At 40.0% G+C, this 20388-nt stretch overlaps 2 protein-coding genes across 2 annotated transcripts; one reads left to right on the plus strand and one right to left on the minus strand.

Annotated features, from left to right (window-relative positions):
- Nucleotides 1-6625: 6625 nt before the first annotated feature.
- OR4E1 (olfactory receptor family 4 subfamily E member 1) lies at nucleotides 6626-7633 on the plus strand. The gene has a single exon (XM_069597411.1). The coding sequence runs from the start codon at nucleotides 6626-6628 to the stop codon at nucleotides 7571-7573; it is 948 nt and encodes a 315-aa protein (XP_069453512.1). The 3' UTR covers nucleotides 7574-7633.
- A 6889-nt stretch (nucleotides 7634-14522) lies between these two features.
- Nucleotides 14523-15461, minus strand: OR4E2 (olfactory receptor family 4 subfamily E member 2). The gene has a single exon (XM_069597412.1). The coding sequence runs from the start codon at nucleotides 15459-15461 to the stop codon at nucleotides 14523-14525; it is 939 nt and encodes a 312-aa protein (XP_069453513.1).
- Between the last annotated feature and the right edge of the window lie 4927 nt (nucleotides 15462-20388).

Raw genomic sequence — 20388 nt, forward strand, 5'->3', positions numbered from 1 at the left:
CATCACAATAATATCCATCACCATACATATGTACAATATTTTGTGCATTTGAGGAGAACTCTTAAGATCTACTCTCTTGGCGACTACAGTCACCATGCGGCTTTGTATCCCCATGAATTATTTATTTTCAGCTGGAAGTTCATACTTTTCAACCCCCTTCACCCCATTTTGCCCACTCTCCACTCCCTGCTTATGGCAACTGCCAATCTATTCTCTGTTTCTCTGAGATCATCTTGTTTTTTTGGTTTGGGGTTTTTTGTTTGGTTGGTTGGTTGGTTGAGTTTCTTTTTATTCAGATTCAACACATAAGTGAACAAGCAACATTTTTAAGTATGCATCTTCTAGAGGTGGTAAGATCAAAAGTTGTTCCTCCTTTATAAATGAATCCACAGGAAGTAAGAGACTAAATCCTGGATTTAACAACAGATTGCCTGCGTTCAAGCCCTGGTTCAGGTGCTTACCTGACATGCAAACTCTGAAAATCACTTGACATCAAGTCCAATTTTTCTATAATGCTCACTTTCTTACAAGGGTGTTGTGAAGACCAAATAAACAATAACCATGAAAGAGTTTTTCAAACGCTGAAGTGCAGTTCAAGTTTAAAACATTGCTTTCATTTATTCTGTGAAGGAAATAGGAACACACAATTTTGGAGCATAAGGGATTTTCAGGGATGGAAAGCCTGAGTGGAATAATCTATGTGGCTGTCTGCGTACAGTCAGAGGGAAGTAGTACGCCAGGGGAGAGGGTTACAAGAGGAATAGAAATTATAAAGATTTTGAAGATTAATTTCTCAACCTCGCATTTTACCAATAACAGTGATAACAGTAACTGGCCTACAATCAACTGAACATCATTTTCTATATTGCTCTTGGTGTATTATGCTTGTGATAAAGTATCTCAATTCCAAATGTTCAGAAGGTTAGTGTGGCCTGCATAGTGTGGCCTGCATAGTGTGGCCTCTCTTCCTCATGTATACACCAATTGCCAAAGTGACAATACAAGTCCCGTGTTAGCCAAGAAACATGATCTGTAAGTCCTGAAAGCACTGGGTTTTTCAATATAGTCAAGTTGCCCTCTTATTAGTGATAATGAATCCAACAAGAAAATTGGGGAAAAGGAATCCAAGCCACAAGACCGAATTTTCAGTCACTTCTAACACTTTCCCTCTTTTACCATCTCCTCTTCCACATGGAGGGTCAGCTAAATGCTTACTTCTAGCTCCATACCCTTGATTTTGGCCATCCTAATCACAAAACTCTTCAATCTTGAAATTCAAAGGATAACCTTCATCCCTCCCCTTTGGATTCTTCTTTTACTAATGTATACTACCAAACATATATCTAAGCAGAGAGAGCAAAATGGGAATTAGAGCTGTGCTGTGTGCTTAGTCGCTCAGTCGTGTCCAACTCGTTGTGACCCCATGGACTGTAGCCCACTAGACTCCTGTTTCCATGAGGATTCTCCAGGCAAGAATTCTGGAGTTGGTGGCCATGCCCTCCTCCAGGGGATCTTCTGAACCCAGGTCTCCCACACTGCAGGTGAATTCTTTACCATCTGAGCCACCAGAGAAGCCCCTTTGAATTCTTCTTTTACTAATTTTTACTACCAAACATATATCTAAGCAGAGAAAGCAAAATGGGAATTAGAGCAAGAGGTTCTAAATTTTCTTTATCTAAAGTAATGAATACATGATGGGGGAAAAATTGGCTAATTAGTGGTGGCTTTTGAGTTTCTTTGAATTCTATGTTACATAATTATATTAATGGAGATAACACTTTGTAAAGATTTTAAGAGCTCTGAAAAAAAAATTACCATTTTTATTCATATTTAATGGATGAGAAAAGGAGGCCTCCGGGTTAAATAACTTACCCAAATTTACACTTAGAATGTTGTAATCTGTATTCAAGCAATCTAACTCTAGAATTCCAAAACTTGACTTCTCTGCAGAGAACTGATTAAAATTTTAACTCCATTGCCCATTCCTCAGCTGTATGTTTTTTATGGATTGCATAAGAAAACAGGAGAGCCCCTAACCTAGTACTTAGCACGTAGTATCCATCCATCACCTCTCAGTCATGTTCGACACTTTGCAATCCCGTGGACTGTAGTCTGCCAAGCTCCTCTATCTGTGGGATTTCCCAGGCAAGACTATTGGAGTGGGTTGCCATTTCGTCCTCCAGGGGTCTTCCCTACCCAAGAATTGAAGCCGCATCTCCTATATCGCCTGCATTGCAGGCGAATTCTTTACCGCTTGAGCCATCCAGGAGCACACAGTAAGTGATCACTAAAATAATAGTTCATTTAATCCTAAAGATTAAGATGTTAGTCCTGCTTTCTCATTAAATGCCCTTAGTGATGACTGCAAAGCCCGTAACTTCAGTCCCCACAGAATTAACTTTTTCTGACTGGTGACTAGGGGAAGCTGATGTCATTGCTTAAGAGTTCCCATGAAGCCTATATAAGTCAGGTAGAACACCACCAACACTGCAGCTGCCCTTCCCAGCTGCTTTCTATCTCTACAGATTTCCCTTCAGTACTTGAAGGTAGAATAACCCACCTAAAACTAGCAAGACACACTTTCCATCTAGAGAGTGTGCTGCGAAGAAAACAGGTTGCTTCAGTTACACTGGCTCTGATCAATTAGGTCGAGTTTTGTGCAGACATGTCCTGGTAAACTCGTGGGCCTGCAAAAGACGTGGGCAGTGGCTTTCCATCCCTTCTGCTCATCACTACAGCCTGACAAAGTGCAAACAAGATGTCATTCCTATACCACATACTCAACTGACTGAAAACCAATTCCAGAAAATCTTAGAGCAGAGCTGTATTCTCTACATATTGAAAAGCATGATAATAACATAGGTACAAAGGTGTGATTTTGCAGAAATGCTGAAATACCTCTCGTAAAATATCACCAAATATATCTACTGTGACTTACTACCAAAAACTGTGAATAAGAACCAAGGGAACTTCGAGGGCTCTGATCTTTCTCGTAAAAAATCAAGGTAAATGGGGCTATTTGACTAGACGAACTTAAAAATAAATTTCTATTTCTACTGGAAAATAATACTGTCTTTTTGTTTTGTGTTTTTGGCATCTATTTTATTAAGTCAGATGGAATTGCACATACATTCAGAGGCACAGCACTTGAATATTTATGTGAAAATTCACAACTGATAACTCATTCCACAGTAGACTTGGCAATTCAGGAGGACTGTGCACAGTATTGTTCAATCTTTTAAAACCCATGCCTTCTTTTTAAAAAAATTTCTAATAATTATTTTTTTAATTTATTTATTTTCATTTGGAGGGTAATTGCTGTACAACACTGTGTTTGTTTCTGCTATACATCAGCATGAATCAGCCATAGGTCTACCTATTTCCCCTCCCTCTCGAACCTCCCTCCCACCTCCCAATCCATCCCACCCCTCTAGGTCGTCACAAAGTACCAGAAAATAATACTCTTAATATTGAAAATACAAGACTAACAATTCAGTTCTCTTTGGAGTTGCTCAGAGCATCAGAAACAACCCAAGGTGAGTTTTATAGACTTTTTAATTTTTTTTTGTCTCTGCTTCTAATTGTTTTTTCCTGTTTTCCTGAAATGTATGCAATAAGCACTAGATTTCTGATGTGTGAATCATCCTTTTGATATAAACTAATAACAAATTCCTACTATGGTGGAACACATCCATTTCTCAAAACAATTTTTCCTGTGGCTCCACAGAAATAGAAAAAAAAAAAAACAATGGCAATGGGAAAAGTTTAGTTAGAAATGAATATCCATATCCTCTGGTGAGGGAACAGTCTTCATTTCAAACCTAGTTCTCAGAATGCACATTCTTCTCTATCTATGCTGGTAAATTTTTTCTTATTGATTTTGAAATAAACCCCTGGTTCTATTCTTGGCTAGTTCTTCAGCTTTCAATTTGCAATCATCCTTTTAGAACGTAATAAATTGCAAAGATAACAGATGTAAATCATCAAACATTTAATACAGTTTTCTGGAGGAAAAACTTTAAGTGGACACTCCAAGAAAAAATTTTAAATAGCAAAATCAATCCATAGCTATTAAGATGTAACTGTAAATATTAATTCAAGCGCTAGATACTGTGTGTGAGTTTAACTTAAATGATGACTGAAAGACTTCTCTGCCCTCCAAAATACCGTCTTTGTGACAGATCTGCTTTGCTAGTTCCTTTCGGTGACACTGCCATTAGTCTTTCCTCTGGTACAGACAACAAAAAAAGGCATTGTCTGCAGAAGAGCATCATCATGAGGCATGGGAAATATTTGAGAAGAAAGGGCAATGGAGTAGAAGAGAAACGATTTCCTCTATTCTCTTTTCATAAGCAGAGTGAAGTTGATTCATTTGACTGACAGAAAGCCTGATGTTGAGGACAAAATAAAGAACCTGTAGTCATCAAGGAAGAAAGCAGGATAGGATGAGATAATCATGCATGCTCAGTGGTGTCCAACTGTTTGCCACCCTATGGACTGTAGCCAGGCTTCTCTGTCCATGGGATTTCCCAGCAAGAATACTGGAGTGGGTTGCCATTTCCTCCTCCAAGGGATCTGTCTGCTCTGGGATTGAATTAGTGTCTTCTGTGTCTCCTGCATTGACAGGCAGATACTTTACCACTGCACCACCCGGGATAGGATAATAGTGCCTGAGGAACCAGGAGGACAGCTTACTTGCGTGGGCCATCCCTGCAAGGCTATACTTCCAGGCAGTGACACATGAGAGGCAAGCCTGAGAAAAGAGGCTTCCCACAGATGCCCACCCAAACTGCCCCATGAACCTAGGAGAGTAAAAGAGAGGTTGTCACTGAGACATACTGTACTTTATGCCACCATTATGTCAATTATCACAAAAATTCAGATCAGAGAGGTAGTAAAGAAAGCCTGCACCAAAAGTCAGGAGGCCCGAGCTCTAGACCCAGCTATTACTCCAGTTTTTTGTAAACTTGGCCAGTTGCTTTCCCTCTCTGTGTTTTGCTTTCTCTATTTATTAAAAAAAAAAAAAAAGATTAGGTAAACTCTCAGTTCCCATTGGAGAAGGCAGTGGCACCCCACTCCAGTGCTCTTGCCTGGAGGATCCCATGGATGGAGGAGCCTGGTGGGCTGCAGTCCATGGGGTCACCAGGAGTCGGACACGACTGAGTGACTTCACTTTCACTTTTCACTTTCATGCATTGGAGAAGGAAATGGCAACCCACTCCAGTGTTCTTGCCTGGAGAATCCCAGGGATGGGGCAGCCTGGTGGGCTGCCGTCTATGGGGTCGCACAGAGTTGGACACAACTGAAGCGACTTAGCAGCAGCAGCAGCAGCAGCAGATCCCGTTAAGAATTGAGAACCTGTGACTCTATATAATATATGCATTTCTTTTCTCAATATTTGTTTATTAATTTGAGTGCACCACCAGGTCTTAGTTGCAACATATGAGCTCTAATTCTCTGACAGGGATCAAACCCGTGCCCCCTGCAATGGGAATGTGGAGTCTTAGTCACTGGACGAACAGGAAAGTCCCAATATATACATTTTTTACAAAATTAGGGATGCTTGGGTCAAAAGTAGGCTAATCTTTTGTAAAAGCAACTACCGTTGATTTACTGTGGTCTATTAAGTCAGATAAGAGAGTTGGAATTTAAAAGAACTGAGATAATCTAGCCAAGACAGTGATGCTGTTAGGCCTGGACTTTGACCTCCAGGTTAAGTATGAGCAAGTCTGTCCTCAACTCAGAGGTGGAGGAGAAGCAAGCCTCTCTGCACCCTCTCTAGCTTTCTTAAGCTTCCCTGGGTTCTATCTAGCCTCCTCTAAAGTATTGTTCAAAGAACATCTCAGCCGCATTGCCAGCAACTTGGTGAAAATCTACTACCTTCTGAAACTAGATCACTAAAAATACAGTCTCAGGGTATCATGGCAGAGCGACAAGGAAGTAAGGGTTTGGGTTAGTGAACATATGGTCAACAGGACAATAAAGAAAACTATGTTCCAGGTCAGAATTTGTATAACCCTGGAAAAATTACTTTTTGAAGGTAAGAAGAACCTTCATTTCTTCTCCTATAAAAACCTATACCCTAAAACTAAACCTGATATTTTATACAATAAGGGAGAAATAAGTTATTTGATTTCTCCCTACCTGATGAGAAGAGCTGACTCATTTGAAAAGACCCTGATGCTGGGAAAGATTGAGGGCAAGAGGAGAAGGGGATGACAGAGGATGAGATGGTTGGATGGCATCACCGACACAAGGACATGGATTTGGGTGGACTCTGGGAGCTGGTGATGGACAGGGAGGCCTGGCGTGCTGCTATTCATGGGGTTGCAAAGAGTCGGACACGACTGGTGACTGAACTGAACTGTCCAAGATTGTTTTACATCTCTTAGTGAATCAATTTTTTCTATTCTTTTGTTCTTTTCTATTCTTTTGTTCCAAAAGCAACTACTATGTGTCCAGCATAATTTAAGATGCTGAATGGGGATTTAAAAATGAGATACTTCACTAGAAAATCTAGATGGAGAGAAGTCATAAACACAGAAAAACCTAAGTGGCCAAATGACTGATGCAGATATTAAGTGGGTTTTTTTCTAATTTTTGACAGGCGTGTGCAACAGTGAGAATGGAAGAGGCCGTTCTACTCAATCAAACAACTGCACTGACATATTTTCGGCTTAGAGGTCTATCTACAAATCAGAACGTGCAGATGGCTGCATTTGCCATGTTCCTTGTTTTCTATGTCCTGACACTGATTGGAAACATCCTCATTGTCATAACCATTATCTATGACCATCATCTCCATACCCCCATGTATTTCTTTCTCAGCAACCTATCCTTCATCGATGTGTGCCACTCCACCGTCACTGTCCCCAAGATGCTGATAGACACCTGGTCAGCGGAGAAGCTCATCTCCTTTGATGCCTGTGTAACGCAGATGTTCTTCCTGCACCTCTTCGCCTGCACAGAGATCTTTCTCCTCACTGTCATGGCTTATGATCGGTATGTGGCTATCTGCAAACCGCTGCAGTACATGACAGTGATGAACTGGAAAGTGTGTGTGCTGCTGGCTGTGGCCCTCTGGACAGGGGGTACCATCCACTCCATAGCGCTGACCTCGCTCACCTTCAAGCTGCCCTACTGTGATCCTCATGACATTGACAACTTCTTCTGTGATGTGCCTCAGGTGATCAAACTGGCCTGCGCCGATACCCACGTCATTGAGATTCTCATCGTCTCCAACAGTGGGCTGATCTCCGTGGTCTGTTTTGTGGTCCTTGTGGTGTCCTACGTGGTTATCCTGGTGAGTCTGAGGCAGCAGATCTCAGAAGGCCGGCGGAAGGCCCTGTCCACCTGCGCGGCCCACCTCACCGTGGTCACACTCTTTCTGGGACACTGCATCTTCATCTATTCCCGGCCATCCACCAGCCTCCCAGAGGACAAGGTGGTGTCTGTGTTTTTCACCGCTGTCACACCCCTGCTGAACCCTATCATCTACACCCTTCGGAATGAAGACATGAAAAATGCCTTGAACAAATTAATGGGGAGGGTAAAGGGAAGAGAAAAGAAATGAAAATGTCTAAGCCCTTATGGTGCCTGGTGTTCCAAATTAAAGAAATGCCTAGCAAAGATATGTTACAAGCCACATTGATCAAACTATATGACTTGTGAAACTATCTTCCAGTCCGATAACTGACAATCATAGCAATTACTATGATTTTTAATATCTTCCACAGGCGGGAAATTGTTCTAGGCACTGTGAAATTACTTAATTCTCACAACAACCCTGTGAGGTGTGTATAAGCTTGTTTACTCATGAAGAAGCCAAAGCTCAAAAATACCAAACACCATGCCCAAGGTCACCCAGCCAGGAAATGATGAACATAGGATGTTAAGCCAAATGTATCAACACAAACATGTTGTTTTCCTTACATCATGGTTCCTATCCCTGCGTTTGTGTTAGGGTGATAACCAAAGTCTAAGCAAATGTTCAGATTTCTGGGCAGCACTTGCCAACAGCATTCACTCAGACACTTGCCTAAATAGCTTTGCAAACATTGGTAAAGCAGGCAAAGTAAGTTTGCAAATGACTTCAGTAAAGCAGAAGGAAGACTTTGAACCACTGAAGTTGATATCCTCAAGTGTTCAGGAAAAACTCTTCCATTAAGACAATAAAATGGGGATATCTTATTATCCATTCATCTGACAAATATTTACTGAGCACCTATTATGTGCTAAGTACTAGGTTCGTAATCATAAATAAAATACATAGTCCTCCTTTCATGCTGTTTAGAGTTTAGTGAGAATAGGAGACAAGAATATGTGGGAAGAGAATTTGGGGAAGAATGGGTACATGCATATGTATTGCTGAGTCCCTTAGTGTTCACCTGGAACTATCACAACATTGTGTGTCAATCAGCTATATGCCAATACAAAATAAAAAGGGTTTTAAAAAAGGAAAACAAAATATAAACAAATTTTAATTTCAGATCATGACAAATGTCATGAAAGACAATGATGTTAGAGAGTTAGAGAAGAGACTGTCTCTAGATTGCTTAGTTAAGAAGGTCCTCTCTGAGGAAATGCCATTTAAGCTAGGATCTGAAAGATGAAAAAAGAGCCAACCATGAGAAAAGAAAGGTGATGAACTTTCTAGGCAGAGGAAATGGCAGATGTAAAGATCGATGTTTAGAAAGAACCTGGCCTCTTCCAAGAAATAAAAGGCCAGTGTGGACACCACCCTTATGGCAGAAAGTGAAGAGAAACTAAAAAGCCTCTTGATGAAAGTGAAAGTGGAGAGTAAAAAAGTTGGCTTAAAGCTCAACATTCAGAAAATGAAGATCATGGCATCTGGTCCCATCACTTCATGGGAAATAGATGGAGAAACAATGGAAACAGTGTCAGACTTTGTTTTTCTGGGCTCCAAAATCACTGCAGATGGTGATTGCAGCCATGAAATTAAAAGACGCTTACTCCTTAGAAGGAAAGTTATGACCAACCTAGATAGCATATTCAAAAGCAGAGATATTACTTTGCCAACAAAGGTCCGTCTAGTCAAGGCTATGGTTTTTCCAGTGATCATGTATGGATCTGAGAGTTGGACTGTGAAGAAAGCTGAGCACCAAAGAATTGATGTTTTTGAACTGTGATGTGAAGACTCTTGAGAGTCCCTTGGACTTCAAGGAGATCCAACCAGTCCATCCTAAAGGAGATCAATCCTGGGTGTTCTTTGGAAGGAATGATGCTAAAGCTGAAACTCCAATACTTTGGCCACCTCATGCGAAGAGTTGACTCATTTGAAAATATTCTGATGCTGGGAGGGATTGAGGGCAGGAGGAGAAGCGGATGACAGAGGATGAGATGTCTGGATGGCATCACCGACTCAATGAACGTGAGTTTGTGTGAACTCCAAGAGTTGGTGATGGACAGGGAGGCCTGGTGTGCTGCAATTCATGGGGTCACAAAGAACCGGACACGACTGAGCATCTGAACTGAACTGAACTGAACTGTGGTTATAACTTTGAATGTGAGGCAGAGAATGGTGAGGGATGATATTGAAGAAACAAAAAAGAATACTTTCATGTCCTCTCAAGAAGTTTGGAATATTTTTCAGTATAGTAGGAAGGTATCAGAATGGTGCAAGCACAGACCAGACATGACACAATTTGTGTTTAAATGAACTCGTTCTAGTTACTATGTAGAGAATTCATTCAGCTCAGCATTTGTTACTAAATAATAGTCACTCAATGTCACACTAATGGCTGGGAGAAAATGCCAAGTTGAATATAACACAGTTCTATGCTCCAGAATCTTTGGTCTAGTTGTGGTGACACACATTGTAATGTCATGAAACACTGTGCTCTGAGTGTAATGTGCTGAGTGGAATGGATAATAGGCGATATGAAGAGGATATTTCAGGCAACAGTGTCTCCTACCTGTGTACAAAAAGTGTGGCATAATGGGACCCAGCAGTTTACTCTGACTCCAGTGAGGAGGGCATGCTTAAATGCAGGGGGCTTTCAAAGGCAATCAGTAAAGGCGTGGTCAATAAATGTGTGGGTCACAAGACCCATGTCATATTTTTATGGTACTTTTGACAGGGCTGTGTCGAGAAGGAAATTTAAGCCATTTAAGCCATTTCAGTTGTACAGAAGTGTGGTTATCATGGTAGTAAGGTATTCTACAGGTTTTCTGGGCAACACAATTTAACTTACAACAGACAGTACTAATCACAGAGTAATCTCATTCCCAAAGATAACTCTGTGCATAGTATAAAATCTAATTCATTGGGACTGGTTCATGGAATAACTAAACTGAATTTGAAAATTATGGAATTTGTATGAAATAATTGCTTTTATTATAGGCGATGGCAGACAATCAAGAGGTACAGCACATTAAAGAACCCAAATAGAATCACCTTGTGTCGGATTCACACAGACAAACACCCACAAAGTGATAGTAAGACAACGCTTCATAGCAGTACTTAAGTGGTAGCTGGTAAAACTACAATGGAACAATCTACAATCTTTTTTTTTTTTTTTGGTAGCTGCAAGCAAAATTTCTAATACTACCAGTCTTCAATCACATTAATCCTCATAACTCTCTAGAGAAGTAATGTAAAACTTTATTCTCCATTTCACAGGAAATGCAGAATGGAAATGGCAACCCACTCCAGTATTCTTGCCTGGAGAATCCCATGGATGGAGGAACCTGGTAGGCTACAGTCCATGGGGTCGCAAAGAGTCGGACACGACTGAGCAATTTCACTTCACTTTTCACAGGAAAAGATTTTTAGACTCAAATAAAATAAAATATGCTTAAATAATTATGCATTAATTATTAATTAATTAAATAATAAAATAAATAAATAAATTAAATTATTTAATTAATTAAAATAATAATTAATAAATAATTAATTTATTAAATAAATAAATATGCATTAAATAAATAGGACAGTAAAAAGTAGAATGAAAATACCTTGACTCTTGGTTCTGTGGCTAACTTACTTTAAAGAGGAGACAGGAATCACTATCACACAGAAGTTTGTTCAGCAACTTTGTAATAGACAATTAAAGTCCTCAGATTACAATCATCTTCTCTGCAATAGAGTAACTAATTGCCATAGTAGAAATAAACAAATAAGGATTAGGAATTTATTTCTGCACAAAAGGTACTAATGAGTGTGGAAATCTGTTCATATAAAAGTCTAAAATGTACAGGCATAATTAGATAATATTTCTAAGTGTATAGTAGTGATAGCTAGGCCTGATTTCACTTACAAATACATAAAACTCTGATTTTGACTTGGGTTATATTCATGAAATAGTAGGCGATTGACAATGCATGACATTTTTTTGCCAATTTGCATATAATAGGGTTTAGATATTTTCATGAGCATCCCCCAGTTTAATAAGCTGTTTTGAGAACTTTCTGTCATTTCAATCATTTCTTACCTTTCAACCAGGGTTAATGAGTCACTCACTCTGTGCTGGGTATGTGTATGTCCATATTATCTGGAACCCAATTCCCTAAAGTACTCATAAGCACTATTTTTACAAGTTAACAGAACTCGGCAGAATAATAGCCCAAAGGCCTCAATCAATTCTAATTCCTTTCAGAATAATCAAAGAAATATTAGGTATTTTATTATTAAGTGTATCCTATTTCATGCCATTATCTCCATTACAATTGATGTAACTACTTTATATGGCAGCTCTCTGACCATCTATAGGGTCTCTAATCCTACTCCCCTTGGCCACAGTATACCATCATCCTCTTTACCTCAGGATTTTGCCTGGAGTCTTCTTGATTTGGACTTTCCCATTCCACAATGAATTATTATACTTCTCCCAAGAGTGCTATTTTAGTTAACTCAGGAAATTAACACATAGAAATTATGTAAATCCAAGTACCTTCTTAACTATTTTCACCTATTTCTTCAAATAAATTTTAGAATATTATTGAAAATTATTGACCCAAAAAAGTCCTGTGGAGTTTCTAAGTAAATTAAATTTATAAATCAATTTAAGAAAATCCATTATATTAGCAATTTTTCTATTCTTATACAAGGACATGTCTATATCTCTATCTCTCTACATTTTCTCAGCACAGCTTTGTAGTTTTTATTATAGAGGCATATATGCTTCCTTTATTGGGTGACAAGAAAATCCCATATAAACAAATCTGTATTGATTTTTTATTGCAGCTATAACAACTTTACTACAAACTTAGAAGTTTACCCAACATAAATCTATCTTCTTACAGCTCTGTCAGTAGTTCAACACAAATTTCACTGAGCTAAAAATCAAAGGTCAACAGGGATACACTGCTTTCTCCTTCTTCTTCGTCCCAGGTTTATGGAGGACTCATTGACAAAAATTGAATATATTTAAACCGTACAACATGATAATTTGATTATTATCACAATCAATTCTATTAACACATCCATCACCTTATACAGTTACCGCGCATCTGTCTGTGTGTCTGTCTGGTGAGGATACTTAGGACCTGTTCTCTCAACAATTGTCAAGTATACAATAGGGTATTATTAACTATTGTCCTTGTGCTATACATTAAATCCCCAGAACTTATTCATCTTACAACTGAAAGTTTGGCTGAATTATTTTCTGAAGGCAATAGAAGAGAATCCGTTTCCTTCCCTTGTTCAGTTTCTAGGAGCACCCAAATTCCTGAGTCCGTGAGCCCCTCCTCTGCCTTGCAGGCCAGCAGCATCGAACTTCTCTGGCTTCTACAGCCATGCCTGCCTCTGATCCTCCTGTTTCCCTCTTCTGTCTCCAAGAGCATTTGGATTACATTAGGTCCACCTGGATGATCTAGGCTACTATTTCTATCTCAAAGTCAGCTGACTAGCAAACCTTAATCCCTGTTTGCTGTTCAACCTAGAATATTAACAGGTTCCAGAGACTGGATGTAAACGTCTTTGGGGGACTGTTAACTTTGTTTACCACATCACCTGTAACCCTTTCTTCTTTCCTTTGTCGCAAATTCCAAAAAGTTCTCACTAAATTTAGTATTTCATTGTAATAACTAATTCATCACTATTTCCTGGTACATGTAATTACTCTAATTCTTATAAATTCTCCTTTCTCTTTTATTGAACATTACTATTTCTTACATTTTGATATTTAAGTGTTAGTCGCTCAGTCATGCCCGACTCTTCACGACCCCATGGACTGCAGCTCACCAGGTTCCTCTGTCCATGAGATTTTCCAGGCAATGATACTGGAGTTGGTTGCCATTTCCTTCTCCATTTTTACATTAAAGGCTACCATAAATCACATTTTTATGAAATAGAAAAGGAACAATTTCAGACCAATAACCACCACAATGTAGATTCAAACATTCTTCACAGAATAGCAAAATGTGAAAACAACAGTCAGTAATGTTTTTTTAAAAAATAATTCATTATGGCCATATAAAGTTTATCCCAACAGAGCAAAGAAGTCAGGCATAAAAGCGTACATACTGTATGATTCGATTTACATGAAACTCTAGGAAAGACAAACTTAGTTTACAGCAAGAAAAAATCAGATGCTTGGGTGCTTGGGTGGGGATGAGATTATTGGCTGGGAAGGCTCTGAAGAAATTTTGGGGGGTGATAGAAATGTTCTATATCTTGACTAGGGAGATAGTTGCATGAGTGAACCTTTGTCACAGTTTATCAAACTGTACAATTAAAATAAGTGCATTTTATGTAATTAACTTCTACCTTAACAAAGTTTATTTTTAAGTAAGTTCCAATATATCTCCGCCTTGATTTTGTAAAAATAAAGTACTACCAAAAGTACAGAATGTGTGTAGAGATAAATAAGAGAATCACTTTCAAAGTGACAAAGTTTAATTCAATATAAATATGTTGCTGTTGTTGATTTAACTGCTAAGTCATGTCCAATTCTTTGAGATCCATGGACTGTAGGCTGCTAAGCTCCTCTGCCCATGGAATTTCCCAGACAAGAATACTGGAGTGGCTTGCCATTCCCTTCTCAAGGGAATCTTCCCAACCCAGGGATTGAACTCACATCTCCCTGCACTGGCAAATGGATTCTTTATCTCTGAGCAACGAGGGAAGCCACTAAATATCATATAAAGCTTAAATAAACACTTTGAAAATACATTCGAAAGCAGGATCACTGTAATGTATAAAACATAGGTGTAATGTACAGCTTCCCAGAGGCAAAACCTACAGAACTGTACAAATCAAACAAGTAGGTTCTCTCAGAACTCTCCCTGTTCCTAAAACTAAGACTATGCCCCCAAAGTCTGTGTGTTCTTTCACTGGTGAAACTAGAAGTTTTCTTTAAACTTGTCCAGATCCTTTTCTCTTACATGCGACAACATGTATCTTTTCCTTTATTTAAGTAATAGTTGTTAAGTCCCCCTCTTTAGTACAGAAGTCTGGCCTGAAATGACTCTCCAGTTCATTTCACCTAACAACTTTGATTTCTTACCCTTAGTCACTCATGAAACATATGACCAAAATAATATCTGTAATTCCAAGTCCATCATGTACATGATTTCATGGAAAAAACTCTCTGCCTGAGATGCTTCAAGGCATTTTTCACTTCCTCATTCCTCAAGGTGTAAATGAGGGGATTCAGCACAGGGGTGACCAGCGTGTAGAAGACAGATACCACCTTGTCACTGGAGAAGTTGGTGTCTGGATGAGTGTAGAGGAAGATACACGGCCCAAAGAAGAGGGCAACCACCAGGAAGTGGGCTGAGCAGGTTGACATGGCTTTCCTGCGCCCTTCAGCTGACTGTTTTCTAAGAGACACCAAGATGACCGTGTAGGAGGTGACCAAAGCCAGAAAACAGAAGAGGGAGATGGTCCCACTATTGGACACGATCAGCATTCCTGTGAGATATGTATCTGTGCAGGCCAGCTTGATGACAGGAGGAACATCACAGAAGTAACTATCAATTATGTTGGGGCCACAGTAAGGTAGGCGAATGGTCAAGAAGGTCTGCATCAGTGAGTGAACGGTACCCCCCAACCAGAGAGCAAAGACAAGCTGTACGCAGACCCTCATGTCCATCACATTGGGGTAGTGTAATGGCGCACAGATGGCTACATAACGATCATAGGCCATAACGGTCAGCAGAAAGATCTCAGCACAGGCAAACAGATGTAGGAAGAAGAGCTGTGCAATGCAATGATCAAAGGAAATGGTCTTCCTCTCCAAAAGCAAACCCTCCAGCATCTTGGGCACAGTGACAGATGAGTGGCAGATGTCAATAAAGGACAGATTGCTCAGGAAGAAATACATGGGGGTATGAAGACGTGGAGTAAAGACTATGGTAACCATGATCAGAATGTTCCCCAAAAGGGTTAGCACATACATGACTGAGAATGCCATGAAAAATAATATCTGCAGTACCCAGTTATCAGTGAGTCCCAAGAAGACAAATTGAGTCACTCTTGTTTGGTTCAGAGCATCCATCCAATGAGCTTCCAAAGGACCTTGTGGGGGAAAAAAAAAAAACATGAACAGTAATTTAGCCTTAATGTTATAGGAGTGGAACTAACAGAAGTGACTCTGAATTTCTATCTGGGTTACTTATTTATTATCATGGTATGTAGAGTATAAGATCAATTTAATTGCAATTGTTATAATATATCCAGTCTTCCTTGGTGGTTCAGTCGGTAAAGAATCTGCCTGCAATGAAGGAGACTGCTTGCAATATAGGAGACCCAGGTTTGATCCCTGAGTCAGGAAGATCCCCTGGAGAAGGATGACAACCCACTCCAGTATTCTTGCCTGAAAAATCCGATTGATACAGAAGCCTGACGGGCTGCAGTCCCTGGGGTTGCAAGAGTCAGACACGACTTAGCAACTAGACTACATATTATACCCAGTATATATCAGGAGCCATTCCATGCACTTTATATACACCATTCTGTTTAGCCATAACTCTACCATTGCATTGGCTTCCGCACTGGCTCAGCAATAAAGAGTCTGCCTGCAATGCAGGAACCGCAAGAGATGTGGGTTTGATCCCTGGGTGGGGAAGATCCCCTGGAGCAGGGCATGGAACCGCCTCAGTATTCTTGCCTGGAGAATCCCATGGACAGAGGAGCCTGGCAGGCTACAGTCCATAGGGTCACAGATAGTCAGACAGGACTGAAGCAACTTAGCACACATGAACACACCATTGCATAAGTGTTATTGTTCCTGTCTTGCAGGTAAGCAAGCTCTACAAGAATAAATAAATTGCCCAAAACCCTTAGCCACGAGTTGGGTGATTTTTTTCATTTCAGTCTAACCCACAGGCAACACCAATTTAGGATTCTAAAATACCACTCCCAGCTAAAATCATTCACTATTCCACTCTTTCTATCAAAAATACCTTCAAAGCCTGCAACTGTCTGCTACATTTATTTTTCAGGTACAGGATCTTCTCTCCAACCAAGCATGCTACCTCCATCTTGTTACTTTCCAAAATCCTTGTTCACATGTGGTGAATTCATATAACTATAATGTTTGGCCTTCACTTCCCTAAGCCTCAGTTTTCTGAACTGTAGCATAGGAACTAGACATCTTTTCTATGTGATTAGTTGTAGCAGATGTCTAGGTCTTCTGTCAAAAAGATCAAGAGAAAAGCCAGGGTTTGGGAAGAACTTCTGACTCTGAAGGATATCATAAAAAATTGAAGCTCATATATATGTTTTAGAAAAAATCTAAACAACTGACAAAAGATTAATTTCCAAAATATGCAAGCAGCTCATATAGCTCAATACCAGAAAAACAAACAACCCAATCAAAAAGTGGTAAAAACACCTAAACAGACATTTCTCCAAAGAAGACATCCAGATGGCTAACAAATACATGAAAAGGTGCTCAATATAGCTCATTATTAGAGAAATGCAAATCAAAACTACAATGAGATATCACCTCATACCAATCAGAATGGCCATCATCAAAAAGTCTAAAAACAATAAATGCTGGAGAGAATGTGGAGAAAAGGAAATGCTCTTGCACTGTTGGTGGCAATGTAAATTGGGACACCCACTGTGAAGACAGTATGGAGATTCCTTAAAAAAACTAGAAGTAAAACCACCATAGGACCCAGCAATCTCACTCCTAGGCATATACCCTGAGGAAACCAAAATTGAAAAAAACACATGTATCCCATCATTCCTTGCAGCACTATTTACAATAGTTAGAACCTAGATTCACTTTCACTTTTCACTTTCATGCCTTGGAGAAGGAAATGGCAACCCACTCCAGTGTTCTTGCCTGAAGAATCCCAGGGATGGGGAAGCCTGGTGGGCTGCCATCTGTGGGGTCGCACAGAGTCGAACACAACTGAAGCAACTTAGCAGCAGCAGCAGCAACAGATGTTCATCAACAGACACATGGACAAAGAAGTTGTGGTACATATACACAATGGAATCTTACTCAGCCATAAAAAGGAACGCATTTGAGTCAGTTCTGATGAGGTGGATGAACTAGAACCTATTATACAGAGTGAAGTGAGTCAGAAAGAGAAAGATAAATATCGTATTCTAATGCATATCTACGGAATCTAGAAAAATGGTACTGAAGGATTTATTTTCAGGGCAGCAATGGAGAAACAGACATGGAAAATAGACTTATGGACATGGGGAGAGGGGAGGAGAGGGTGAGATGTAAGGAAAGAGTAATATGGAAACTTACATTACCATATTTAACATAGAGAGCCAATGGGAATTTGCTGTATGGCTCAGGAAACTCAAACAGAGGCTCTGAATCAACCTAGAGGGGTGGGGTAGGGAGGGAGATGTGAGGGAGGTTCAAAAGGGAGGGATATATGTATACCTATAACTCCAGTACTTTGGCCACCTCATGTGAAGAGTTGACTCATTGGAAGAAACTCTGATGCTGGGAGGGATTGGGGGCAGGAGGAGAAGGGGGCGACAGAGGATGAGATGGCTGGATGGCATCACTGACTCGATGGACATGAGTCTGAGTGAACTCCGGGAGTTGGTGATGGACAGGGAGGCCTGGCGTGCTGCGATTCATAGGGTCGCAAAGAGTCAGACACAGCTGAGCGACTGAACTGAACTGGTGGCTGATTCATGTTGAGGTTTGACAGAAAACAACAAAATTCTGTAAAGCAATTATCCTTCAATTAAAAAATAAATTAAAAAAAAAAGAAAAAATCTAATGAAAAGCACTAAACTTTGGGATTGGCTGAAATTTTCAAAGCCAAGATAGTTTCCTTTATGTCCTCAGGCTGTTCCCAGGGGCAGCAGATGGTAGTTATTGCTTCTTTAGCTCCAGAGAAATTTATTTACTGTTAGTAAACAAAGTTTTTGCTCTGGTTTTAAAAAGAGGTGGGCTGAGACTTTGACAAAGGGTCACTTTAGAAAAATTACATAGCCTCTCTGAACTTCAGTTCAGTTCACTTCAGTTCAGGCTCTCAGTCGTGTCTGACTCTTTGTGACCTCATGAACTGCAGCACGCCAGGCCTCGCTGTTCATCACCAACTCCTGGAGTCCACCCAAACCCATGTCCATTGAGTCGGTGATGCCATCAAACCATCTCATCCTCTGTCGTCCCCTTCTCCTCCTGCCCTTAATCTTTCCCAGCATCAGGATCTTTTCAAATGAGTCACCTTCACATCAGGTGGCCAAAGTATTGGAGTTTCAGCCTCAGCATCAGCCCTTCCAATGAACACCCAGGACTGATCTCCTTCAGAATGGACTGATTGGATCTCCTTGCAGTCCAAGGGACTCTCAAGAGTCTTTTCCAACACCACAGTTCAAAAGCATCAATTCTTCGGCACTCAGCTTTCTTTATAGTCCAACTCTCACATCCATACATGATTACTGGAAAAATCATAGCCTTGACTAGATGGACCTTTGTTGACAAAGTAATGTCTCTGCTTTTTAATATGCTGTCTAGGTTAGTCATAACTTTCCTTTCAAGGAGTAAGTGTCTTTTAATTTCATGGCTGCAATGACCATCTACACCATCTGCAGATTTTGGAGACCAAGAAAATAAAGTCAGCCACTGTTTCCCCTGTTTCCCCATCTATTTGCCATGAAGTGATGGGACTGGATGCCATGATCTTAGTTTTCTGAATGCTGAGCTTTAAGCCAACTTTTTCACTCTCTTCTTTCACTTTCATCAAGGGGCTCTTTAGTTCTTCACTTTCTGCCATAAGGGTGGTGTCATCTGCATATCTGAGGTTATTGATATTTCTCCTGGCAATCTTGATTCCAGCTTGTGCTTCTTCCAGCCCAGTTTCCTCATATGTACAAATCAATCCCTGGGTCACAACCTGCTACAGTATTCTTGCCTGGAAAAATGCCACGGATAGAGGAGCCAGGCGGGCTATAGTCCATATAACCAGACACGACTGAAGCAACTTAGCACATAGGCACGAATGCACACAAACCTACTTCACAAACTGTTATTCAAGTGGCCAACATAGAGCCCAGAACTTGTAATGCATAAAAGTCTTCTTTATATTATAACTAAGAGATATCTACAAAATAACCATCCCAAAAATCCCTAAGAGAGAAAATGTAGGTCATGTATTTAGTAGCCTAAAATAAGAACCGCAAAAGAGTAGGTGATAAAAAGTGAGAGGGACTTCCCTGGTGGACCGGTGGACTAAGACTACAGGCCCCCAATGCAGACGGCCTGTGTTCAATCCCTCGTTGGGGAACTAGATCCCACATACTGCAACTAAGAGTTCATATGCTGCAACTAAAGAGCCTGCATGCAGGATCTTTTCTTGCATCCAGGATCATTTATTTGCATGCAGTGAAATAAATAAATATGAAAGAGAGAGAGAGAAAGAAAAAGAGAGAGGGATCACTGGTTAATCAAACAATATTTAGTGAATGCTCCAACAGCATCTGTGCCCAAGGAATATTCTTTCCCCAGACTTCCCAGGGCTCTATCTTTCTCATTTTTAAGGTTTTATCTCAAATATGACCCTCGCATGGAGGCCCTGCAGACAACTATAACCAAAAGAACAACCTCTCACTTACACAATATCCTAGTCCATCTCTTTTGTAGCAATTATAAAGACTTGGAATTATCTAAATTATTTGCAGTCATATCTACTGTCTGCTTTTACAAATATAAACCCTTCGAGGACAAAGACTAGATCTCTTTGGTTTATGACTACATACCCAAAGCTTGTGTTCAGCAGTGAATGAGATCCCAACTCCCAGCCATAATAAGTTCAGCAGTAACTAAGACTTCCATGCTTTAAACTACAGAAGCCCCTGAAGAAATGCTAAGGAGTTTCTGCCCTAAAGAGTCCATAAAAACAAAAACATATACGATAAAAATAACAACAAGTATACACTGCCAGTTGAAAGTAGACTTTAACAGTCTCCTGGTTTTTAAAGATTTTATTCTTCTGAAA

This window comes from Ovis canadensis, chromosome 7 (genome assembly GCF_042477335.2).
Source record: "Ovis canadensis isolate MfBH-ARS-UI-01 breed Bighorn chromosome 7, ARS-UI_OviCan_v2, whole genome shotgun sequence".
NCBI lineage: Eukaryota > Metazoa > Chordata > Mammalia > Artiodactyla > Bovidae > Ovis > Ovis canadensis.